The 26,012-nt window shown below is 53.8% G+C and overlaps 1 protein-coding gene across 3 annotated transcripts in view; it reads left to right on the top strand.

Moving 5' to 3' along the window:
• The window catches only part of ANGPT4 (angiopoietin 4), a 31,696-nt gene extending 6,155 nt beyond the window's left edge, over positions 1-25,541 (top strand). Inside the window, exons 2-9 of one of the 3 annotated variants that reach the window (XM_045832583.1) lie at positions 7,633-7,788; positions 9,135-9,256; positions 11,974-12,215; positions 15,704-15,819; positions 17,827-17,928; positions 19,426-19,592; positions 23,181-23,311; positions 23,878-25,541. In XM_045832583.1, the coding sequence (XP_045688539.1) occupies positions 7,633-7,788; positions 9,135-9,256; positions 11,974-12,215; positions 15,704-15,819; positions 17,827-17,928; positions 19,426-19,592; positions 23,181-23,311; positions 23,878-24,038 (1,197 nt within the window). In that variant the 3' untranslated portion in view covers positions 24,039-25,541. Of the gene's footprint in view, positions 1-7,632; positions 7,789-9,134; positions 9,257-11,973; positions 12,216-15,703; positions 15,820-17,826; positions 17,929-19,425; positions 19,593-21,924; positions 22,206-23,180; positions 23,312-23,877 lie in introns of those variants that run through there. The other 2 variants (XM_045832584.1, XM_045832586.1) reach the window with 2 other exon arrangements.
• Positions 25,542-26,012: the final 471 nt, after the last annotated feature.

Here is a 26,012-nt window from a genome sequence, read left to right as displayed (position 1 = left end):
CTTCCGTGGCTGAGCCGTGTGATGCAGTGGTTAGTCACATGGCCTCCTGGGGTCACCACGGACTAGCTCTGTGACCCTTCACTTGGTGCCCCATCTGTGAGGCATGTGATGTGGGGTCAAGAGCAGCAGAGCTGGGCAGCATCTGCCTGCAGCCTGCTCCCAGTAAAGCACACTCTCTCTCCTGCCATCCCACCGGCTACCCCAGCTCTCCCAGCCAGAAGTGCCATGCCTTGCCCTCTCCCACGCCCCCCACAAGGGGCCCAGGAAGAGAGTGAGGAACACTAGGGCCAGACACAGCCCCCAGGCTCCTGGCCCATTCCCAGCACCAGACTGAGTCTCCGGGACCCCAGGGGCAGAGCAAACCCCAAACCCCGAGACTGTGGGGTTCTCTACTTTCTCACCTGTACCAGTGACGACTGGTCTATGTTACTATCTGTCTCTGTCTCTCTCTTTTCATCCTGTGTCCCTCTGCCTCTTGCAGGTGTCTCCCTCAACTCTCACAGTGGCCTCTGGTCTCTGTAGTTCTCTCCTTGTCATTCTCTCAGGTTCTTCTGTAACCACTGGGCAGCCTGCTCCCCACCACCCCCTCTCCCTCCCCAGGTGTCCACATTCTCTGTCCACACTGGAGGACACACTGGCCCGACGGCCAGCACCCACCCCTCAGCCAGGCTGCTCAGCTGGGACCACTTTCTCTTCCTTTTGCATCCAGAGCCAAGGGGGAGGGCTCTGGGGCTGGGCAGGAGCCTCTGACCTGGCACTGCCCCTAGGCTCTGCTGTTTGCTTCAGGTCCCTGACGTCAAACCTCAGAATAACTCAGCCCCCCAGCCTGGTGGTTGCCAGGCCTGGCCTGGCTGGACATGGGTCAAAAGCACATCCAGCGGGGGTGCAGTGTGGGGTCCTGGCCCAGCCCGAGACCCTCCCTCACTGGCCCGGGACTCCCAGCTTCCCCGACCTCCCCAGGCTGCCCGTAAATTCTTGGCATTTTCAGTCTTGGGTTATCCAAACAAGAAATGAATCTGGGTTGCCAAACCAAATCTCTGGGGGTTTGATTTCCTAACCTTACCGCTGGCTGCTTTCTGTTTGGGACGGGGGGATGGAGAGGAGAAAACAGCATCTGTTTCTTGGAGGGGGAAGGTTATTTTTCTAAGAAGGGAGCCTAGAAAGGCTGGCACAGATGTCCCAGCCCACGGATGGCCTGGGAGCAGCAGCCACAGAGGCCCCGAGCATGGCTTCCCCCGAAGGATCAAGTTTATTAGTTTGAGTGGCGTGGCCCGACTTTCCTTTGAGGCCCCAGAGCTCAGCAGGCTGGACGTACACAGACCCTGTCCCTCTCTCTCCTTGGGCAGGAAATGTGAGAGAATAGGCCCTAGGGCTGTCCCCTGAGCCTGCACCCCTGGCCTCTGAGCATTTGCTGAGCCGCAGAGCTGGCTCTGAGATGTCTAGAACAGACCCCAGGAACCTTCTGTGGGATCTGAAGCGGGCTGAGCTGAGGTCCTTGGGTCACGTCCCAGTGGTGCAACTGACCAGCTGTGGGGTCCTGGGGCAGCCACCTGCATCATTTGGTTCCCCGAGAAAGTGGAACTCAGAATACTCCCTGCCTCCCAGAGAGAGCGTAGGATGAAGACAACCAGCATCGGCTAAGCACAACAAGTGTGCTAGACACTGTGCTACCTGCCTTGAGACAATTCTTGCATTTAATTCTCACAATAAGCCTATGAAGCAAGATTGCTTGCCCATTAATGGATGGGGAAACTGAGGCACCAAGAGGTGAGGTGTCTTACCTAAGGCCACACGGCAAAGAAGGGTGAGGTCAGAGTCACACTCACATACACCAGACGCCCTCCCACCTCAGGCCTTTGCACCCACCTCTCCCTCCGGCTGGAGTTCCCTTCCTCCAGGCTTTCCCGCAGCGGGCCCTTCTTGCCTCTGAGCTCAGCAGCACCTCAGCTGAGGGTTTTCCTGTGGCTCTGGCTACACTTGCCCCTGACCTTGATCGTTACCCCATCTCCTGCTCTTCACAGCACTCACAGCTAGTGGGGTTTACGGACGGACTTGGCGGCAGTGCACCGGAATCAGATAACAGGCCGATTTTGTTGCTTCCTGATTCGCTAGTATTGGCTTGGCCAAAAAGTCCATTTAGCTTTTTTCTGTAAAATAAAAGACACATTTTTCATTTTCACCAATAACTTTATTGATTTGGATATTTTGAGTGTGTCGGCTCTCTCCTGCTATTGGCTTCTAGTGGGCAGAGGCCAGGGGTGCTGCTAAACATCTCCCAATGCATAAGATAGCCCCACAGCAAAGAATTGTTTGGCCAAAATGTGGATAGTACCAAGAAACATCACAAACCAGTTTTGACACTTTCGATCAGTCACGGCACCTTCTCTACACACTGCACAGATCTTTTTTGTGTGTGTTTTAGCTGTGTTTTTGCCTTTCATGAAATAATAAAGCGTATTTTCCTCCATCTTCAATATTAAAATGGTTGCACAAAAATTCACCAATTCTGAAAAAAAATTTTAAATGCACGCTGATATGACAGCTGTCACAATACAATCAAACAAAATGGTTCTGAATGAAGTTCAAGACAGCTAAGTGCTACTAGAGCTGTCATACAGAAAAAACTAAATGAACTTTTTGGCCAACCCCATACCTAGGGAAGTGCCTGGTGTGGAGCAGGTGTGGAAGAAATAATTCCTGAGGGAATACGAGAGTGACACGCAGGGTGAGGGATTACTGTCAGGAAACGTGTTTATTATGATGATATATACACGGGATGTTTGAAAGAACCTTGTGTTGGTGGGTTTGTTCTCCATTGTTTTTTATTTCATATGTAGTGAAATTCACCCTTTTACACGCAGTTCTGTGCCTGGTGACAAATGTGTGCAGTCATGCAGTCGCCACCATAACCATGACACAGACATCGCCAAACTCCGAAAGTCTCTGTGCCCCTCTGTAGTCGGTCCTTGCCCCCCACCCCAGCCCTGGCAACCAGGGATTCTGACTTTTCCAGAAAGTCATATAAGTGAATCAAACAGCTTGTAGCCTTTTGAGTCAGGCTTTTCTCACTCAGCGTAATGCATCTGAGAGCCATTCAGGTCACCGTGAGGTTTCCTTTATACTGCTGAGTGAAGTCCATTGGATGGATGAGCTGAAGTTGTTTATCCGTTGGTCACCTGAAGTAGCTTTTATTTAAATAATGCAGGAGAAAAGAAGGCGTGGCTACTGAGATCGCACATCCATAGATGCTCATCTGTTGTCTTTCTGAAATACATTCTTCCCCCAGCCCCACCTGCGAAATCTCCTTTCCCTCCCTTCAGGGCCCTTTTCAAATGCCTTCTGCATGATAAGGAGCAGGGTTTACTGTCTCCACATCACAGACTGGTAAAATGAGCTCAGAGAAATGTAACCCTCAACTATGCGAGACCCACAGCAGGAGTGGAACAGAGCCAGAACTCAAGCCCAGGACCAAGATGGAAGAGGGGAGGCCAAGGGTCAAAGATCAGCCTTTTTGCAGGCTGGAGGGGTGCTGGGAATCCAGGCCCCCGTTTCCCATCTGAGCCCTGGGAAGTTTCCAGCATGAGGGTGACAGAGAAGGGGCAGGCCCCACGGTGTGGGGGAGACTGTGGCAGGCCCCATCCCCTGCCGTGCGTCCATTGGGATCCTCTCCCCAACACTTTCAGCCAGCTCCTGAGCCTTGGGTCCAGACCTAACCCCTACCACACAGGCTGACTTTAGTCACCAGAGCCTCATTGGCCATATTGGCCCATCCGGCCTAGATCTCCCATTCCAGAGATGGGTGTGGCAAGTTGGGTGTGGCAAGTTGCAAGACAGGCCCCAGCTGCCAGGGGCCTTTGCCCACGCAGCCACGTGCAGCCAAAGGACAAATGAGAGACCAGTGAGGGTGCTGAAGGAGCTCCTGTCACTCAAGATGACCCCAAGCTATCCTGAGGTCCCACCCAGCTTTGCAGACCTGAGGAAGCCCCCAAGCAAGGAGTCTTGGAATCTAGCCCACCATGTAGTCACCTTAGGCAAGTCTTCTGGGCCCCAGTTTGTCCATCTGCACATGAGAGGCTTGAGAGAGATGCCCAAGAAGGTCTTGTGGTAGGAATGAACTCACTATTTCACAGCAGAGAGCAGGAGTTCCTACTCAGGACCTGGGAGCCTGTATTTTAAAGCAGGTCCCAGGAGGTTCGTGACTCATGGGAAAGTCCAAGAGCAGCCTCAGTGTGGCTCTGCTTCCCCTCATCCACTCTCATGCACCCTGACCAGCCACACGCTGGACCCCGGGGGAGCTGGCTGAGGTGTGGTGGGGACAGCATGAGGGTCTAACCCCTGGAGATGAGGGTAGCTGGTCGGGACAGAGGGAAGTGAACCAATTCAGAACTCGCATTGGGATCATAGTGGCCGGAACTTCCTAGTGGGCTGAGTGTGGCAGGTGAGAAAAAGAAGGGTCCAGGATGAGGTCTGGGTTTGGGGCTTAAGGACTGTGGGGGGCCCTTTACTGAGAGGAGAAAGATGAAAGGAGAACAGGGTGGGGATGCACGGACAGGGTGGTGGGCTCTGAGGAATCAAGGGTTCCATGTTGGGTGCTTTTGCTGGAGATGCTTGTTGGAAACCCCTGTGGAGACAATGAATGGGCAGGACACTCAGGGGAGGAGTCGGGAGGGGGTGTGAAAGTCCTGGGGCTGAGGGAGCACCTGCTCAGGGCCCAGGTGCATTTGTGGCCTCAGACCCCTTGGCATCTGATCCTGGGGGAAGCATATGGAAGCCTTTTCAGAACAACACTTTCAAATGCAAAAAATAAAAGCATAAGAACACCCAGTGATGTTGCAATTGTAATAAAAATATTAAAACTAAAACTAGCCCTGGCTGGTGTGGCTCAGTGGATTGAGTGCAGGCCTACAAACCAAAGGGTCACCGGTTTGATTCCCAGTCAGGGCACATGCCTGAGTTGCAGGCCAGACCCGCAGTAGGGGGCACATGAGAAGCAACTACACATTGACGTTTCCTTCCTCTTTTTATCCTTCCCTTTTCCTCTCTCTAAAAATAAATAAATTTTAAAAAACCCTAAATCTGTGCTCTAACTATAGCATTATTTACTGTGGGGTCCAAGAGTGTCCATAATTCCAGAGTCATAATGAGCAAAAACAGTGCGGTAAGATACTGTAACACATATGTTGTGATGAAAGTATGCGTGATCTCTGGAATGGGATTCAGAGTCCTGGGATTGTTTACTAGTGCGATGGTATGTGGCCTGTACTCATCATTAAAGAACATGACAAATTTTAATTACAGGTTACTGAACAAAAGATTTAATTATTTTCCTCATTCATATTCATGATCCCCCGGAATTGTCTTCACATTAAGAACCCTTGACCTCGGGAGAGAGTGTGCAGGGAGACAAGGGCCCAGCACCAGGCTATGAGCCGCCACCCTCAACGTGTAGGAGCCTGGTTGAAGAGGAGAGAGGGAGGAGGGGATGGAGCGAGAAAAGGAAAACTAGGGGAACGTGCTGCCAGCAAAAGGGAGTGGTCATCCGGGTTAACTGCTGCTGCGAACACAGAGTGCCCCTTGACCCTGCCTTGCCAAGGAGGCCGGACCAAGGCGAGTCAAAGAGTGAAGGGGTTCCCAGGGGGCGGGGGAGACACACAAGGGCTGGGGTGGGGTGCACAGGATTAGACAGGATGGGTTATATTTTCTTAAGTGTGGTAAATACACAGCTTTTATTGTATTTTTATGCTTTTCTTCCTGTATGTGTGAAGTACACCATAATACTGTTCTTAAATTTTTTTGAGATGAGGGCAAGGATGGAGTTGAGGAAATGGAGGCAATTTGTTCAAGAAGTTGTCCTGTTGAGGGCACAGAGAAATCCGAAGAGCAGTTGAAGGGGTCTCTGGGGTCCGGGATCGGTTTTCTTTACTTTTCAGAAGGGAACTATTGAAGCATGTTTGTGGGGGGACAAACCCAGGGGACAGTGACTGGGGGGCTGCAGAGGCAGCAGAGGGGGCAACGGGACAGAGAAGCTCGCAAGTGCTTGTGCCCCTGGTCCCCAGTCCCCTTTGTGACTTGTACACCCACTTGAGTGCTCGTCAGATTCACTGGATGGCTGGGTACCCCCCAGAGATTCTGATTTAGCAGGTCCTGGGTGAGACCTAGAAATGTGCATTTCTAACAAGCTCCTTGGAGATGCTGCTTCAAGGACCACACTGGAGAACCAGCGTTCTGATCAGTCCCAGCGCGTCCACATGCGCCCCCTTCAGGATTTGATCTCACACTACAGTGGGCCTCATTCAAAAGCACTTTAGCGAGGAAGGGATGGGAGCATACGACTGAGGTAGAAGAGGGAAGGAGAGATGAAGGAGGAAGCAGCCAGAGCCTGGCCCCCAGACAAGGTTACCACCTCTCTCCCTGGGGACGACCAGTCTTCTCAGGGGCCCTGGAAGCTGCCCTGCGGGACCTCATGGAAGACTGAGGGAGAGAGTGAGGGAAGAAAGGGGAAGGGGAGGGGGAGTGGCAAGAGACCCGCAGGTGTGCAGCATGGAGAGGGCGTGGAGGAGGGGCACGGAGCCCCGAGAACACACTGTTCACCTGTGCAACTTGACTGGGTGTCACAGCCAGACCAACTCCTCCTGCTCTTGGGGGAAAACAAACAAAACAAACAAACAAACAAAGAAATGAACATTATCTTGTCCAGTCCCAGGACTTTCAAGCCCGGAGAACCCTTGGAGACTGGCTGGACCAGCCCTGTTTGGCCGATGGAGAGGGCCAGGAAACCAAAATGTCCGGTTTGGCAGATGGATCTGTGAACTCTTATTCTGGGAAAGATGTGTCCCACTCTCTGCTGCTGGCTCTCCCCTAGGGAGCTGGAAAATGAACGTGACTGTTGCTGATTCCTGCTGACACCCTTTTCTATTAATTCACTGAATGTGCATTTACTGGGCACCCAGCATACGTTAAGCGTTGTGCTGGAAGACACGGAGATAAAGTGGTGAGTGGGACCAAGTTCCTGGCTTCACAGAATTGACGTTCCAAGAGGAGAACAGGCGATGGACAGATAAATAGGCAACATAAAGTCAGGGACTGCTAAGTGGTAAAAAAAGCCTGAAGTGACATGAAGGAGTGAGCCATTCCTGAGGGGATGGTGGGGAGTGCAGTTTCCAAGCGGAGGGAACAGCATGTGCCGAGGCCCTGAGGTCGGCCTGTGCTTGCCGTGTTGGAGGGATGTCATAGGGGCCAGTGCTTCTGGAGCGAGCGAGGAAGAAAGGAGTAACAGAGAAAATCGGAGTGGTAGCGGGAGGCCAGGGGATACAAGAAGCTGTAGTCATAGCAGACTCTGGCTTTTCCTCTGAGTACCAGAGAAACCCTGAGAGGGTTTTGAGCAGAAGAATGTGACTTAACTTAGGTTTAACAGGACCCTTCTGGCTGCTGAGTGGAGGATGAAGAAAGACAAGAGTAGAGGCAGAAAGACCATGGAGAAAGCTACTGAAATAGTCCAGGCGAGAGGCAGTGGTGGCCTGCCATGGCAGGGAGGCCCCTCCTGGTTGTTCTGTGTCCTTCATGGACACGTGGGAGGGACAGGAGCCTTCCCTCAGCCCCTGCCCATGACCTCAGCCCATGGTCTCCCTACAGCTAGAAAGGTACATCCAGAGGAACTTCAGGCCGGAGCTGTCGCAGGTACAACAGCATATGGTCCAGAACCACACAGCCACCATGCTGGAGCTGGGCACCAGCATCCTGAACCAGACCACGGCCCGGGCCCGCAAGCTGACTGACGTGGAGGCTCAGGTACCAGAGGGTGTGCGAGCGGCACTGGGGGCCCCGTGACCAGTCAGACTGGCTCACAGCCAGCCTGGGTCATCTCGCCTTGACTTCTGTTCCTGGGTAATGCCAGGGACTCCTCTGGGCCTGTAATCCCCCGGGGCCCCTCCCAATGACCCTGTCACAGAATGGTCTCCCACCAGGCCAGGAGTCCTGGGGGTGACACTGGGTTTGGCTCCTTGGCCTCTGTGACTCCAATGTGCAGGTCTATGCTGGGCACTGGGATGTAGGGGGACAGCATGTTCCTCCTGCCCTCAGGGGGCTCACAGTGCTCTGGGGGGGTGGATAATAAGTAAACAGTTCATTTGACCTCAAGGGGCCAATGACTGAGAGAGGAGACAGCTGGGCACATGGGAGAGTGAGTGAATGGATGAAAAGGTGACTGGCAAATGGGCCTGTGTTTGGTGAGCCCTACTATGTGCCAGGCACTGCTGAAGGTGCCGGGTTGGGGTTTACACACTAAATAAAACAGGTATCCATCCCTACCCCTGCATGTGGTGGGAGTGGCCTCAGGGGTGAGAGGCCGGGAAGGCCAGGCAGGCACCACCGGGAAGGCAGGATTGGAGTGCTTGCTGGGAGAGCAGCCAGACAAGGAACACAGCACGTGTGCAGGCCCAGAGGCGGGACCAGGCTGCCAGGCTCCAGAAACATCAAGAACACTAGTGTGGCTGGAGTGACTGGAGTGGCGAGGAGGCGAGTGGTGGGCGAGGGGTCAGAGCGGTGACAGGGGCAGATGGATCACAGGGCCTCGAAGGCCATGGTGGGTACTGGGCTTCTCCACTTCATGAGTGGGAGCCACAGGGAGATTTTGAGCACAGGGGCCACATTTTAAAAAGCTGCCTGGGACCGCTGAGCAGAGAATGGACTGCAGGGGACAAGGGTGGGAACAGGGGACCCTGTGAACAACTGACACAGGACACAGAACGAGCAATGATGGAGGCCAGGGCCAGAGTGGGGCCACGCAGAAGGAGGGAAGTGGTCAGGTAGCCATTTGGAAGATGGAGCTGATGGGCCTTGCTGATGCATTAGGTGTGGAGGTCAAGGGTGAGTCCCCCCCCCGGGGGCCTGAGCAGCAGTGACAGGAAGAGCAAATTTAGGAAGCAGATCATAAGCTCAGTTAGGGCCTTTGAGTGAGTGAGTGAGTGAGTGAATGAATCAATCAATGAACAACCAGAGAAATTAACTACTGGGAGGGTGGAGACAGGTCAGCAAGGTTCTGGAATGGCAGAGACTGTGGGCAGGTAGGCAGCTGCTGGGCAGCTTCCTGTAGGGCTTACATAGCATCCCCTACCCCTTCCTGCTTGCCGAGGCAGGTACTGAACCAGACATCAAGGATGAAGATCCAGCTGCTGGAGACCTCACTGTCCACCAACAAGCTGGAGAAGCAGCTGTTGCTACAGGGCCATGAGCTCTACCAGCTTCAGGGCTACAACAGGTGGGCACTGGCACCGGGCCAAGAGAGCGGCTAGGGCCCAAGCTGAGAGCCAGGGCTGGGCCGGGACCTGTGTGAGCACGAGAGTCAGGGCTGGGTGGGAGCCAGGGCCAGGGTTGGAAGCTAGACTTGGGCTAGTGCCTGCAACAGGGTCTGGGGACAGAGCTGGAGGCCTGGATTAGGACTGCAGTGAGGGAACACCTGGGGGCTACAGCTAAAGCTACAGCTGGGACAAGGCCCAGGCAGGGGCAAGGACTAAAATCAGGGTTGGAGACCAGACTGCAGCTAGGAGTGGAGGTGGACACGGGGGCTGGGCCGAGGCTGGGGCTGAGGCTGGGGCTGGGCTGTGGGCCAGGCAGTACAAGTGCCAGGTGGAGACGGACACACTTGCCTGGAACTCAGAACACCCTGATTCTTTCCCTCCCTCCCTCCCTCCCTCCTTCCCTCCCTCCCTCCCTTTCCTTCCTTCCTTCCTTCTTCTTTTTTCTTTTCTCCATTTATTTATTTCATACATTTTAAACAGCTTTACTGAGCTGCAATTGACATGCCATACATTTTAATGTGATTCCTTTACTTATAAATAAATAAATCTGATCTCATTCACCAGTTTTCCTTCCCAGCAGCAACCACAATGACCAGTTTATTATCTGCACTGGTGGGGAATCTCTGCTTTTATAAAAAAAAATACGCACAAGAGGAACACCCTTGAAATCACACGGGAAAGGAGTCATGGGTTATAGCTAAGGCAGAGAAGCAGACACCCGGGGCTGATTTCCTCTCAGTTTCGAGCTGAGTAGAGAAAATACCGCCGAGGTCAGGGTGCTGGAGGAGCAAACACACCCACAAAGGTGGCCTCAGGCCTGTGCACAGGGTGAGATGTTATTGTTGCCGATGTGAGAGGCCAAGATGAGTCCCTAGGTGTCGCCCAGCTCCCTCCGACCGGGGTGCAGTTAGTGGTGGTTTGTCACCTTCTCGTTCTTATTCTCCCGCCCCAAGGTGGGGGCGTAGGTCAAAGACTAGGACACTTTCCATCACTCAGAATTGGCACCAGGGGCCTAGAAATCAGTGAAGATGCATGTCGTCAATAAGCTCTTGGTGCATGGAGTTGGCTGAAATTCTAGAATCTGAGTGTGTCCAAATTGTCTCTCATCCTGCGACATGTATTCGGGATCCTTCTGCCCTGGCTGGACTTAGTGTTTTAGTCTGGAGAATGGGTTGGCATGACCTGACATATACGAAAATCTCTCCCTGTCCCTCAGCCACCCACTCACCTGCAGCAGAGGTAGCTGCTGTTCCTAGTTTCTTGTGTGTCTGTCTGTCCATTCAACCAACAATATTTGCGGGGGGGAAGGAGTTATTCTTTGAGCTCTCACCGTGCGTCAGGCACTATCACAGACCCAGGGGTTGCAGAAGTGAACAAATACACAAAAATCCCTGTCCTGGTAAAGCTGGCATTCTCTAAGCTAATATTCCAGGTTTCTTATAAACAGGCACAAATAATCCCTTTTTGTGCTATTTAAACCCAAATGCAGCATTCCACTCTTCTGCACTTTGGTGTTGGCTGGGTTTTTTTTTCTTTTCTTTTCTCAGTTGTCCAGGAAATGGCTGTATAAGTTCATGACACCCTTATGCATTCTCTTCTCCAGCTGCATGTGTGTTGTGTGGCCCTCCCGCACTCATTCCCACGTCCTCAGTTAGTGGGCACTGGGGTTGTTTCTGATTTTGTGCAGTTACGGCCGGTGATGCAGTGAACAACATTCCATATCTCACCGCACACACAGGAGCAAAGCTGTGCGGTAAAAATGCCAGCCATGACAGAGCCATGTCAAAAGTGTTTCTTTAAAAAAAAAACAAAACTCTTCTTTTTAAAAACTCATTACAAAAACACCTCCTGTTCATATCATCGGACAACAGAGACCCATGTAAGATGAAAGGGGAAGTCGGCCCCTCCACGCAGCCCCCCTCCTCCTCTCCAACTCCGTCCACTCCACGCTGCTCTGCAGAAGTGGCAGCGCTCAGGGGACCTGCGGCCCCTTTTCCGCCTGCACAGGCACCAACTGTGTTTCCGCACCTCTTCCTGTAGGTCCACCGGCAACCCTCTGTGTTTATATTAATACTTTTTCTCCTTCTCTCTTTTTTATCCTCCCACACGTGGGGTTAGACTAGGGGCACTGATGCGCCAGGGTCGGCTCACATCAAGTCCTGAGCATCTTTCCAATTCCGTGCAAATGGCTCTGCCTTCTTCCTCTTTGTGGTTCCAGAATATTTCCAGGGACACCAAGCAGAGCAGACTCAGCCAGCCTTGGCTACTGGGCATTTAGGCTGTTTGGTTTTACCCTATTACAACCTGCCTCCCGACGGGCATTCTTGCCCTTTCTCCCTAGGGGAACGTTACTGCCTGAGAGTGGACTGCTGAATCAAGGGGCGAGCAGATTTGGGATTTGATCCTGGCCACCAGGTTGCTGGCATGTTCCTCCCACCCCTACTTCTTTTCTGTACTGGACCCAAATCCATTTTACTCTTTTCTCCAATCCTTATTCTGTGCCACCGACCTCTGGGCTTTGCAATCCTGAGTTGCACGCTCTACCTCTCTGAGCCTCAGCTCAGGTCTGTAACACAGACTCACCCTGGGACCCAGGAGGAAAGCTTGCAAGCGTGGCTGCCTGCTGGGGACTGTGTTGGGCTCACCTCTGTGCGCCCTGCCTCGCCCCTCCCCGCAGCGCGCTGGAGATGCGGGTGGAAGCGCTGGAGACACAGCAGCAGGCGGAGCTGGCCAGCCTCCGCGGGCAGAAGGAGCAGCTGCGGCGCCTGCTGAGCCGCCAGAATGGCGCCCTCACCGACCTCCAGCGCAGCCTGCGTGCCGCCAGCAGCAACTCCAACCTCCTGCAGCTCCAGCAGCACCAGCTGCTGGAGTCAGTGCAGCACCTGCTGCGCCTGGTGGCTCAGGGCACCGGTGAGCGGGGTACGTGTGGGGTGGGAGGAGGGCGGGAAGGGGCTGGCCGCAGACACTGCTTACCCACGGGCCTGGAAGCCCCCACCAGAAAGCCCTCACCCTTCTCCCACCACTTGTGAAATGGAAATAACAACAAGCAGTAACAATACTGTGTCAACAGTCCCAACAGGAACCAAACCAGCCTCTTCTCCCAGACTCTATAACTCTGGACATGCCCCTGTGCCTCTCTTGGCCTCAGTTTCCCAATTTGTTTAGTAGAAATGATGATAATAACAAGGACTCCACCAGCTTAGACTAATGATTTTGGATTCCAGGATCCATACTCCATTGCCACTCACTTGGGCTTGCCCCACTCCTCCCTGGGCCTCAGTTTCCCTACATACTGAATGAGGAGGTTGGATTCAGTGCTCCCCTGGGGACTTCGCTCACCCTAATACCCTTGCCCATGAGCCCAAAAGGGGGAAACAGAAGTGACCAGGCACCCCCGGCCCTGACTGCTGAGAGGAGAGAACAACCCGTGGGCCAGCTCCCTGTCCCTCACTGGCTCCTTCTCAGGGGCTCCCTGGGGGCGGCCAAGGCACTCCTGGTTCCAGCTGCAGTCACTGGGTCAGCAAACACTTCCTGAGCACCTACCGCAGGCCAGGCCCAGTGCTGGGTGCTGGGTGCTGGGCTGACAGCAGCGAACAACACAGTCATGGCCTATGTCTCTTGCAAAAATGCGACCCCTCCTGTCTGTGGGTCTCAGAGGGGAGGAGGAGGAAAAGTGTAGTTGTTGAGTGCCTACTATGTGCCTGATGTTCTGCTAGCAGTGTTCCTGAACTTTCCAGACCATGAAAGGCCTAAAAAAATGCTGTGCTAAGGAAAGGGAACTTTAACCTGGGGGCAGTGGGGAGTCCCTGGGGAAGTGTGAACAGGGCGGGACTGTTTTAGGGAGCTTGGTCCGGAACCACGGTGTGGAGGAGAGAAAAAGACACAGAAAAGGGTTTCTACTGCTGCTGGGTCACGATGGGGAGTCAAGAAAGCCTTAAGAGCACCCGGAATCTGGCAATAGTGTTGGATGCCAGGCACTGTGGCTGGCAGCAATCTGGGAGCAGAGGATGGCACCGTGGCTTCATCTAAGGCCAACAAACACTGCTGCATAGGGGTGTGAGACCTGAGGAAGCTACGGGAAGGAGAAGCAGATACCTCCAAACCACGAGCTACAGAGTGACCCAAAGCTGTTACCAGCTGGCACATTGTCCTGGCAGAGAGGCTGCTGAAATTAATCCCACATGTGGGTTTCTTGCAGCTCAGCCCGGTGCACGGGGTCCCGGCATGACGCCTCTCCCCACAGGCTCACCACCAACCCAGTCTCCAGCTGTGGCCCAACGCCTGCTCACCAGGCTGGGGGACAGCTGTGCTGGACACCTCACTTCGGGCACCCTTGGCCGGAAGGCCCTGTTCTCCTGCCACACTGTCCCCAGGGAAGGGCAGTAGGGTGTCATTTCTCTTCCTGTCTGAATGGAGAAACTAAAAGAGGATTAGCCACCCGGTGTAGAACAGAAGATCAGATGGAGACAGGGGCCAGAACCAGGCATCCTTGAAGCTTAGTAGGAAGCCTGTGTTGCTTTGTCCTAGGGAGGTGGAGGCTGGCAATGGGTGGAGAACTCAGGGTGTTCAGAAGGTTAGAAGGACAGGGACACAGGCAGAAAAACCCCAATGCATGCATGATGTCAGAAGCAGCATTCATTAGCTCAGCCCGTGTGCTCAGCCTCCTGTAGGCTCAGTGGGGGAGACCCAAGGGGAAGTGGGTAGTGGGATGAGTGCAGGCTTTGCAGTCAGATGGACCAGAGTTCAAGCCCTGGCTCCTTCACTTACCAGCACTGTGACTTTGCCCGAGTCATTTAACACCTTAGAGCCTCGATTTTCCTCACCTCTGTAATGGGAATGATAATAACACCTACTTCGCAGAGTCTTTGCACAGAGACCAGATAAGTTCATATACATGAAGGGACTGAGCACGGTGCCTAGGACCAAAATGGGACCGTGCTGTACAAATTACCAGCCTAGAGATTCAAAGGGACCCAGGCTGGGGCCAAACTATGTTGCCATCAGCACCTGCCCGTGCTTGCTGTTATACCCCCAAAAACATTTGTCCTGGTCTCACACTGCCCCTGGCAGCACCTGGCTAAGAAACACTCCAACACATAATAGATATTTCACTTTTATTGATATCATTGTTATCCCCACTCACCTCTACGCCCGCACCTCTCATGGGCTTGGCTGGACTGCAGTTTCCCACGGACCAGGGGCCCGAGAGCTGAGGCCGCAGAGACCCTGCCCAGGGAATGTTTGTGCATGTGGTTTGGGGCCTTAGTCATTTCATCTGTGATCCAGGAAAAACTGCCTCCTTCTAAGGTGCCCCAACTCCAGGACCGAGGATCCAGGTTCAAGGAAGAGGCCGAGACAGGAAGTCCTGCCCCCTGGTGGCCTCCTGGTTCCTCAGTGGTGAGGATACCTATCCATCTGGAATTTTAGCCCCGTTCTTGGATAACCACCTACCCAGAGACTGGATTCTGGCGGACTGGCAGCTCAAACTTTAACTGGATCCCACTAAAAGGGACAGAGAAGGGAATCTGAAGCCCTCTCTGTTTATTTGTCCACAGGCACTTTTTTCAGGCCTGGCCTGCAGCTCCTGGGGCCCACTGAGATTCGGTCATTAACAGTCCCCTGAGAGGAGAAACATGGGCTCTTGAGACCAGTGGTCAGCTCCCAGGGCTTCAGGGATGTCCAGCTGAGGGGTGGCCTTGGAGGGGACCCCGGGCCTCCCACCCAAGGGATCTCCAGGAACAAATCCCCGGGGTGAGGGAAGGCTCTGCGCCTGCCAGCTGTGTGCCCTTGAGCCTGTCACTTCACTCCTGGTCTCGGTCTCCTGGTCTGCGGAAGCGGGAAGTACCCTCTCCGCTGCAGCAGCCTCGTCTCTGGCCTCCCTGATTGGAGTCTTATCCCCTCCAGCCTCTGTTCCACGCTCCTTGGCACAGTCTGAGCTCCTCGGCCTGGCACTCAAGGCTTCCCCGGCCCCTGCTGAAATCCTTCCTTGGTGGCCCTCTCTCAGCCAGCCTTGCCCTACTCCCCATAGGTCGATCAGACAACCCAAGCTCTCTCTGGCTTCCGCCCTGTTCTCGTGGTGTGAGTCGTTTCCCCGCCTGGCCTCACTCCGTTCCCCTCACCACACCCTGTTCCCTGCACACACCAGGACTCTTCCCACCTTGGAGCCTTCGCATATGCTGTTCCCTTTGCCTGGAACACCCTCTCCGGCACCACTCAGGGAGCTATGGCTCTTTAGCCAGGTTTCAGCTCACTCTCACTTTCTGTAGGAAACCGTCCCAGGTCTGGTTCCTCTCATGGTCCCCAGTGACTCCCAACTTGGAACTGGCACAGAGCAGGCAGGAGTGGCGGCCTAGCCCCTCCCCCTCTCCTTAGCTCACTCTGGTGTTTTTTGCTTTGTCCCACCGCAGCCTCCGTCGTGGCAGCCGAGCAGGTGTTCCAGGACTGCACAGACATCCAGCGCTTCGGGGCCAATGCCAGTGGCATCTACACCATCCGTGTGGCCAATATGACAGAGCCCAGGAAGGTGAGGGGGCTCTCGGGGGGCTGAGGCTGTCAGAGGTGCTGAGCCAAGGGCCACAGACAAACCCCGCCCCATCGACTTCAGGCCTGCCCAACATTTTAGACTTCAAAGAAGGTGGGGCGGCCCTCCCTTCAAGCCCCCACCCAGCCCCGGGTCAGCTCATGGGCTTAGAGCCAAAGTTGCCAAATGTGAGTATATCCTCCGCCTGCATCTTCTCCAGAGATGCTGTTCGGTTGCAATCACAGGAAAGACTTCTGTGTCGAAGGTCATGTTAGCTGATGTAGCAAACAAACCCCGGAATTCTAGGGCCTTAACACAAAGAAGTCCCTTTCTAGTTTACACAGAGTCGGTTGAAGGCAGGAGTGGGGGCTCTCTGCTCCACGTGGGAAATAAGGGGCCCTCTTCCGGAGTGGCTCCCAAGGCCGCCCTGAGCTTTGAGGTCCAGTGATCAGGTGGGAAGGGGCGTCAAGGGAAAGAGTGGAGGTCAGGAAGGCGGGTTTGGGGGCCAGGCGCAGCAGGGGAAGGGTATGGGGAACAATTTGCCAGTGTTCACACTTGGTACTTCCTTTCCGATTTCCTTTCAACTCTCCTGAATGTATCAAAGAGAGTGGCCCACTTTGTTTCCAGATCATCCGTAACACACCGGCCACACTACCCTTTTAACCCAGGAGACCAGACTCACAATTTTTAGCTAGACTTTCATATCACTGTTTTGTTTCCATTTATTTTACAATTATCTGAACAAAGGTGTTACTAGTTTTTAATTTATGGTACTGATGTCTTTTTAAAATACATTTAGTCTAAGTATTACTTGAGTGAAAAAATCTCCAAGTAAATATTCTACATGAAATTAAGCATTTAGCTTTGGTGGAATTTGGGAAGGTGCGAATGGCTGAAATTTGGGGACACTGATAGAGAGGGAAGAGCTGGCCTAAGAGGCAAGAGATCTGGAATCAAACCTAAATGTTACTTTAGATTCACTTGCCTTGAGCAAGTCCCTTCCCCTCTCTAGACCTCAGTTTCCCTCACTGCACCCTCTGCTACCCTCACGGCAGATGCCACTGCCTTCTCTCACTCAGCAGGCCTCTACCATCTCAGAGCCTCTATTCCTGCTGCTTCTTCCACTGGAAATGCCATTCCCACTCATATCTGCCTGGCAGACACATTATCAACCAAAGCCCTCTTCCAATGCCACCTCCTCTGGGAAGCCTTCCAGGGTTTTCCAGTGGCTCCTTCTTGACGGCTCTCCTTGTAGCTGCCCCAGTGTTTGTCATCAACAGTCTGCCTGCACTGTCACAGCCTCCTCCAATCAAAGTCAATGCTGAGGGTTCATTTATGTCTGATTGTCTCTGACTCTTCTCATCCAGGGCTAGGCGCCAAGTTTGTCCTCCCTGAACATTGGACTTGTAATGAACTGGCTGGAAAAAAATAACATGTGAGCAAAGGTAGACTGAAAGAAGTGATTGCCATAGATGGTAAGCGTTTTGAGAGAAGGAACTCTGTGTTTGTTATCCGTATTGGCACCCAGTGCCTTGGATGGAGCCCGGCGCAGAGGAAGTGGCTTGGAAAACATCTGCCCACTGAGCAGAAAGGCATTTCCCGAGTCTACACTGGGTGCCAAGCCCTTCACACCTATCAGCACTTGATCCTTACGCAGCCCTGCAGTAATAACGAGTGAAAAGCCTGCGTTTATTCAGAATGTTCTTTAGATGATTCCTCTCATTTAATTCTCACAACCACCCCAGTTTGCAGATGAGAAACTGAGGCACAAGGAGGTTAAGGTATTAATATCCCATTTTACAAATGAGGGAAGGAAGGTTATGAGAGGGCATCACTTGCCCTCTAGAAAAATGATGGCAGTGGATGGGGGATTTAGCCTGGATCGTTCTGATGCCCTTGACCAGCAGGCTCCCCTGTGGTCTTGTTGGCCAGATCACACTTGAGCTGGCCTGTACCTGGCTTCGGGCTGCCCCCAAGGTCTCCCAACCCCTCCCCCACCAATTCCTTCAGGTTTTCTGTGACATGGATACCAATGGAGGTGGATGGACCCTAATCCAGCGCCGTGAGGATGGCAGCGTGAATTTTCAGCGGAAATGGAAAGATTATAAACAGGTAACATTACTGCCTTGAGGCGGGGGGTGCTTTTCAGCCCTGGAACCTGGTATGGGAGGTGGGTCGTGGGCAGGGGGAAAAGTTTGTCCTTAAGCTTTCTAGGACTCCATGCTCTGAAATTTAACCTTCTTCTTGCAAGTTCTAACATATATCCTAATAATGAAAGTTTAATTTTATGTTTTAGTTTTTAGAAAATATAACATATATTCATTGCTTTTAAAAAATTTAAAGAATACCAAAAAAGAAACAGAAAAATAGTAATCTTCTTCTCCCACCCCTGGGTGAATGGCTTGAATGAATTTCCTTGTCTTCCCACACATACGTGACCACATGTGCTGGAAAGACCCTGTAATGTGGAATTGCTGGCCCAAAGACCACGTGCATTTTACAAGATGAGAAATAGTGCTCAATTGTTTTCCAGTTTTTTAATTACATTTTGAATAAAGGACTTTTGGCAAGCTGACTGAAACACTCCAAGTTTTCTAAAGCAAAACAAACGAACAAAGACACCCACAAGGAAATGCAACAATATTATTTTTTGTGCCTGTTTGCTGTCCACTTCATATAAGCTATGAGTGTTCTTGTACCTACTGGGTCTTAAACAGTCGCTAGAATAGCAAAGAGATATAGGGTGCTCGGATGCAGAAACACACAAAAGGGTGCTGAATATTATGTAATCAGTGGTGCAGCAGGACGAAAATGGGGAGTGGGGCTGAGGCGTGCCCTGTCCCTGGTGCTGAATTCTTGTTCTGGCCAAGGGAGTTGGTTTGTGACCTAGGACACCGGTGACTCCTGTTTCTTTACATTTCTATGTTGCTGAATCTTCTTTCCTTCAGTGTTTAGGGTATTTTTTCTTTTTTCTTTATTTTTATTGTATTTTTCCATTACCATTTACCCCTCTTATCCCCCCTCTCCCCCACAATCACCGCCCTGGTGTCCATGTCCCTGAGTCCTTTTCCCCTTTGGCTCTATGTTGCAGAAATTTTAGTGGTTTCCATGTCCCTGAACAATGTGTGCTCTACCATTTATGCAGCTGAATAAAATCTTTAATTGTTAAATTGAGATTTAACATACATGCACTAAGTGCATGAATCTTAAGTATCAGACTCAGTGAGTGTTTCCATATGTGTTCAGTCATGTGGTCACCCCTGAGAGGTGGACACAGGGCGCTCCCAGCACCCCTGGGGGCCCCTGTGCCCTCCAGTCTGTGCTCCCCCAAAAGATGTCATCATTCTGACTTCTATCGACACAGATGAGTTTTGCCTGTTCTCAAACTTAATAGGAATGTGATTCAATTACTTTTAACAGGCTTTTACATTTGCAAAAGTCTTAGGTTTTTTGCTCCAGAAGTTGGGGAGGTCCCTCCTCCCCGAGTCTGCCCACACTGTACTTTATGAACTTCATCGTCAGGCAAAGTGGTTTTGGATAAGTGGCCCCAGACCCTGGCCCACCCAGCTCTTTGGCATACAGCCCACCCTCACCCACCTCTCCTCCTAGGGCTTCGGTGACCCAGCTGGGGAGCACTGGCTGGGCAATGAGTTGGTGCACCAGCTCACCAGCAGGGCAGCCTACTCTCTGCGCCTGGAGCTGCAAGACTGGGAAGGCAACAAGGCCTATGCCCAGTATGAGCATTTCCAGCTGGGCAGCGAGGAGCAGCTGTACAGGTGGGCTCGGGGCCCAGGCTGGTGGGTGGGCTGAGGACCCTTGGCTAGTGACTACCGGGTCTGCACCAAGGGTCAGTCCCTGGGCGTTTCTTGTTCCTACCATCTGTCCCCCATTTGGGCACACGTCACAGGATCTGGAGGCAGCTGGTTAGCACTCAGCACATCCCAGCCACTGGGTGGGGTGGGGTGGAGAGAATGTTGCTGATGCTGCCATCTCTTAGAGCAGGAAGGGCCTTCCAAGGTCAGTCACCTTAAGACAGTTGTTTTACAGAGGCTCAGAAGGGGAGAGACAACTTCCCCAGCCTGTCTTGTGCCATGGGGAGAGATAGAAAGATCCCTGGGCTGGGAATCAGGGGACCTGGGCTCATGCCAGCTCTGCTCCAGCTCACTTTGTGAACTTGGAGGAGTCAAGGCTCTGGCCTCTCTGCTTCTTAATGACAAGATGAGCTTAAATATGAGAACATCATAATATCATCAAGGTTTTCCTCCTTCCCTCAGCCTGGCCCTTGGCTCTGTTTAGGAAAAGGAATGAGCATTTATTGAGCACCTGCCATGTTCCAGGCACATTGCTCTACTTAACCTCCCACAGCACTCTGAGGTGAGCATTGCTGTACCCACTTTAGTGATGTGGAGACTGAGGCACTGAAGTGATGCCTATAATGGGTGGGCATTCTCCAGACAAAGAGAGTAGGAAGCACATCTCAGACAGTAATAATATTCTGAAAAAAGGCAGAGAAAGAGTTGACATTCAGCTGGCCACAGAGACCTAAAACCTGAACAAGCATCTTTCTAAGGCTGCTGAGATCATAAGGAAGAGTCCCTGCTCACAGGAAAAGTTTAAGGCACTGGGAGTAGACATCCCAGAAAGCACAGTGGGGTCTGGAAAATGCCAAAGCAGGGCTGGGGGAAAGTGACAGAGCAGCCGCTGGTCCCATGCCACCACCATACAGAATCAGCCAGCTGGTGAGGTGGGGAGGATCCCCATAGGGAAGCCAGAGGTAGCAGTGTGTTGGCGCAGTCAGCAGCTGGGGCATGGGCATCAGGGGCAGGAGGGGCACCCTTATTTGTCAGTTACAATAATGCGGGCTTCTAGAGCCCAGCTGGGGTGCATGCGGGAGCCTGAAGAGAAAGTGGCCCATGGGGAGGGGAGAGGGGAGGCACGGATAAGACGTCGGGCACACACAGACACTGGGCATGTGCCTCTCAGAAGCACTCACCCACTGGGCCTGACTACACGTCCAAGCATGCACACGTGCACACATGCACACGTGTGGGGGCTCGCCACACCCCTGGGGCACACGCAGAGCACAATATCACACAAGTGCACAGCTATACAAACACACACAGGCACACACCCAGATGTGTACAAATGTCCGCCACAGAAACCCTCGCAGGTAAATCACGCACAACCCCAGGCCCCCAGGCACAAAGGCAGATTCCAGAGCACACCCTCGCACCCACCACAGATACTCTAGCACAAACTCAAACAAAACACACACAGGCAGGAAGGTGGCATCCAAATGCTCACACCACAGACGCATAGACTCAGGCTCAGATCCACAGGTGCATGGAAGACACACCTGCTGTGTCTAACTTGGTGATCCCCAGAGACCTGTGGGTTTGCGTGGGTTCCCCGGGATTGAGCTATGAACATACTCAAAGCACATTTGAACAATGGGTCAAGTGGGGTTTTCTGGTCCATGACTTGGGTGTCCCCCAGAGGTCACAGACCCCCATGCTGGCTCCTAAAGGGGAAAGGAAGAGAGGCAGGGCCTGAGCTGAGGACTTGGGCACAGTGGAGAGGCCAGTGCTGCTGGAGCGGCCCATGAGAACAGTCGGCTTTGTTCAGCCCCGATTTTACACAGCCCCAGACTGAGTCTGACCCCAAACCTCACCCTGCGCCCAAGCCTGTCTCTGAACTAACATCGCTGAGCCCTTGAGAGGAGACCTCCATGGCCGTAAAGAAAAGTCAGGACCATATTAGTGGGTGGGCCAGCCTGCCTGCCCCACCCTGGGAGGCCCTGGCCAGACGGGCCTCTTGGATGGGCAGTTTGCCACATCCATCAGTTGAGCCCCCAGTGGCATGTTTAAGGGCACAGTTAGAGCCTCATGGCTGGTCACAGCCATCAGGACCCTGAGGGACATGTCCCTGTCTCACCACAGACAGAGCCCATGTGGGTAGGAGGTGCAGGGACCTCGCCAGGCCATATGTCCAGGCCCTACATTCCTTCTGAACCCCACTGGGAGAATCTCCCAGGCCCTGTCCTGGAAGAACCAGAGCTCCCCCAAGCCGCCCTGGTCACATCTGGCATCCACTTACCTTTACCCATAGGACCTTCTTCGTTGCTCCCAAACTGGCTCCTCGCCCCAGCGGCTAGTGCAGCCCCTTCTCTGCTACAGGCACCCGCCACTCTCCAGCCAGGCAGGTGGAAGCCTGTGGTGGCTGTGTGCCGAGGGACACAGGAACAAGGGACATGCAGCCGTACCCGTGCTGAGCATTGATCACGTGTCAGCGCTGCTCTGCACCTATCACACGCTGAACTCGCCGACTCACAACAGCTGACTGAAGCCCTCACTGTGGGGTTTTTCTCCGTTTTTTTTAAAATATGTATTTATTTTTAGAGAGGAAATGAAGGAGAAAGCGAGGAAAACATCAGTATGTGGTTGCCTCTCACGCGGCTCCCACTGGGGGCCTGACCTGGCCCGCCACCTGAACCGGTGACCCTTTGGTTCGCAGCCCTGAGCTCAATCCACTGATCCACACCAGCCAGGGCCCCTCCCTGTAAATAGACTATCATTACCACCTTAACAGATGAAGAAACTGAAGCTGAGACATGAAGTGGTCTGCCCAAGGTCAGGCAGCTGGCGAGGGGGCAGAGCTGAGACTCACAGCCTGGCAGAAAATTATAAACCCTCCCCAGCTGGCTGCAGATGTGGAAGTCACAGGGATAGGGAGGGGTTCGTTCACCCGGGGCAGAGATCCGAGTGGGCTGGGGTGGTCAGAGAAGGCTTCCTGGAGGAGGCGGGTGGATGTAAGGAGGTGTGGCGGGGCTGCGGTTTGCAGATGGTCAGCTGGGGAAGAAAATGCACGTAGCTCGCAAGTCAGGCTCCAGTGGCCTGGGATCTGGCTCTCACCCTCGTCGTTGTGAGACCTCAGGCAGGCTCGTTGGGTTCTTGGGGTCTTTGTTTCCTCATCTGTAAAATGGGAATACCTGAGTGTTGTGAGGATTAAACAAGATGAATTAAACCACGTAAAGTGCTCTGAACAATGCCTGGCACAGGGTAGATGTTTTTTAAATGTTAGCCATTGCCCTGACTGTATTAGCATCGTAACCATGCTTGCTCCTGTGTAAGACTCAGTGAGATGGTTCAGCGAGACGGTTCAGCAAGACAAGGGAGGCCTGGCACCCCGTGGGTGCCCAGCCCCTGAGAGGCAGCAGACAAGGAAGGCGATCTTGGAGGGGAGATGGGCCAAGCACCCCGGTCCGCAGCTCCCCCACCCAGAACAACCAGATCAGAGCCCCTTCCTCAACCGGCCCCAGCCTGACGCTGGGCCCCTCTCCCACCACCACCTCCGGTGGCCTCCAGGCTTTCTCTGAGCGGGTACAGCGGCTCAGCGGGGCACCAGAGCAGCCTGGTGCTGCAGGGCACCAACTTCAGCACCCAGGACGCAGACAACGACAACTGCCTCTGCAAGTGCGCCCAGATGTTGTCTGGAGGTGGGTGCCAGGCGGGGGGAAGCCCCATCCACCCCAGGTGGGAGTTAGGAGACACCGCCTGAGACACAGAGACAGGAAAAGATGGGGACAGACAGAAACACCAGAACCGCAGAGACAGAGTGGGGACTGGGAGCTACGGGGAGACAGAATTACAAAGGGAGAGGAGATGGAGCCGGAAATGCAGACCAGGGAAAGACAGAGAGGGTCACCATCAGAGAGAGAAAGAGACAGACCTGGGTGAGAGACTTGGAATGACAAAGAGCGTTAGAACCCCGTGGAGAGAGGGAAATGGAGACTTTGAGGGAACAGGAAGGAGGTCAGGGAGGGAGAGAGACAGGGACTTGGAGGGGTAACGGTTGGGGGTGCAGGGGCCAAGGGGCGCAGCCGGAGCCCAGGGCCACCCTCCAGAGGCCTCTAGGAGTCTCCCTCCCACCGCCCAGGCCCACTCCCACCCAGCCCCGTCTCCCGGAGGGGGCAACAGCCCGATTAGTCTTTGGGGTTGGGGGCTGCCTTCACCCCACAGGTGGGCCCCCAGCTCCCCAAAGCCTCTTCCTCTCTCCCTCCAGGGTGGTGGTTTGATGCCTGTGGCCTCTCAAACCTCAACGGCATCTACTACCCAGCTCACAACCACGTGCGCAAGCTCAACGGCATCCGCTGGCACTACTTCCAGGGCGCCAGCTACTCGCTGCACGCCACGCGCATGATGGTGCGCCCCACTGGCATCTAACGGCAGCCTCGCGTGGAGGCTGGACACACAGGAGGAGACAGGACTTGGCGTTCCCTGGATGAGCAGGACCCAAAACAGGACACAGTGCCAGGGCCTGGGCCTGGACACCGGGGTCTCCTGAGCCAGCGCTCCTTGCCCCAGGAGTCCCCAAGATGTCCCCCTGTCCCCCTCAGGTTGTGAAACTGTGGGCGTTTAGGGGTTCCTGTCTCTGCAGGATTGCTCCTTCTCTTTCCTCCAGTCGTCTGCAGGGGTGGGGGACACAGGGGCGCTGTCATTGTGAGGGTCACGTTGCCCTGAATGAGCTGGGAACAGATGGCTTGGCTCCTCAAAAGAGTGCTTGGCTGACGGTAGAATTTCAGGCAGGTGGGAAGGTCTTTGCAGGCAGGAAACTGTTTGGGTTTCCCGGGTTGGTGGGAAGGCCATCTCCTGTCCCAAGCTTTCTCAGCCTTGAGATGTCCTTGAGCTTTCTGTCCAAGGCTGCATATACCCCATAATAGGGGTCATTACTGTCACCCCACACTGTCAACTGTTCCTGGGCCCCAACACCCGGAGCTCAGCCCTGGCCTCTCAGGGGCTCCAGGAGAGCTAAGAGAGATTCCTTTACCCCCAGCAGGTCCCAGAATGCGCCCCACAGAGAACAACTCCGACTCCCCTCTCAGAGTACCCATGGTCAAGTGCGAGCGAAGCACCAGGTAAAATCGACGTGAACAGGCATTCTTAGCTGCAGGACTTGTCAGAGCCTGTATGTGGCTGCCCACATGGGGGCCAGAGCGGGCAGCTCTGTCCAAATTTACTTATTTGAAAATGGGCCCTGTTTATGCCCTGTGTATGCTGTGGATGCCCTTGGAAAAGGTCAGTCCCCAAGTGTCATGAGGAGGAGCCCCAGGGTTCCATCCCCCACCCCCAGCTACTCACCCTTTCTGGCCATAAGAGCCACAGTGATGGTCTCAAACAGTCTCTACAAACAACTGGAAGGGAACTTGGATTAAGGCAGGCACACAGCATCCCTGAGGAAGGGTCTAGAACTAAGTTTCCTGCCTATGCCCTGGGACAGTGCTCTCCGGGGCTCCTTCTGGCCCCGGACGCCAGCTCGCGGCCTAGGGCTGCCCTCGGCACTCCCTGGAAGCCCAGCTCAGCCCAGCTCAAGTACGGGCACAGCCGGAACTGTCCTCACTGCCTTGGGCAGGACACCAGTCTCTGGGTCCCATCCTCCCAGGTCTAACCCGGGAACCCCTAGCCCTCTCCTCCTGCCCCAGCCAATGTGGTGCTACAGCTGGGACCTGGGGCACCAGGGGCGCCTCATGAGCTTCTTTCAGAGGACAAAGTCAGAGGGAGGCCACAGCCACTCTGCCACCCACCCCCATCACTGTGTCACCGTCTTCAATCCCAGTGAGATCAACACTCACCTGCCGTTTTATTGGGTGTCCAACCTGCAGCCCGCAGGCCGTGTGCAGCCCAGGATGGCTGAGAATGTGGCCCAACACAAAATCGTAAATTTACTTAAAACGACTATGAGATTTTTTTGTGTGTGAATACTTGTCACAATGTATTTAATACGTGGCGCAAGACAACTCTTCTTCCAGTGTGGCCCAGAGACACCAAAAAGCTGGACACCCCTGGGTGGTACCATGGGCAGGGCTTGGAGTCAGTCTGACCTGCTCCAGTTCTTGGACTTGAGGCCCGTGGCTCAGCCTCTCGAGGCCCCATTGCTACACCCGTGAAATGGAGAGGACGACACCCACTCCTCTCCGGGCCGAGGCAAGGAGGAGATGAGACCGTGTGTGTCAGCTTCGGAACACAGCCTGGCACGAAGCGGGTGCCTGACAAATACTGGTTCCCAAAGAGGCGATGGGGGGTGGGAATCGGCCCCTAGTGCATGGCATCCCCTCTCCTGGACCCAGCCAAGGTGAGCATTTATTGCTGTATCCATGGCATTTATTTTCACCCTGCCGTGTGCTAGAGAGAAGAGGAGGG

Source organism: Phyllostomus hastatus, unplaced genomic scaffold, assembly GCF_019186645.2.
Source record: "Phyllostomus hastatus isolate PE091 unplaced genomic scaffold, TTU_PhHast_1.1 phas_contig_17, whole genome shotgun sequence".
Taxonomy (NCBI): Eukaryota; Metazoa; Chordata; class Mammalia; order Chiroptera; family Phyllostomidae; genus Phyllostomus; species Phyllostomus hastatus.
Note: the sequence above shows the minus strand (reverse complement) of the source record. Positions and strands in the feature narration are given on the sequence as shown.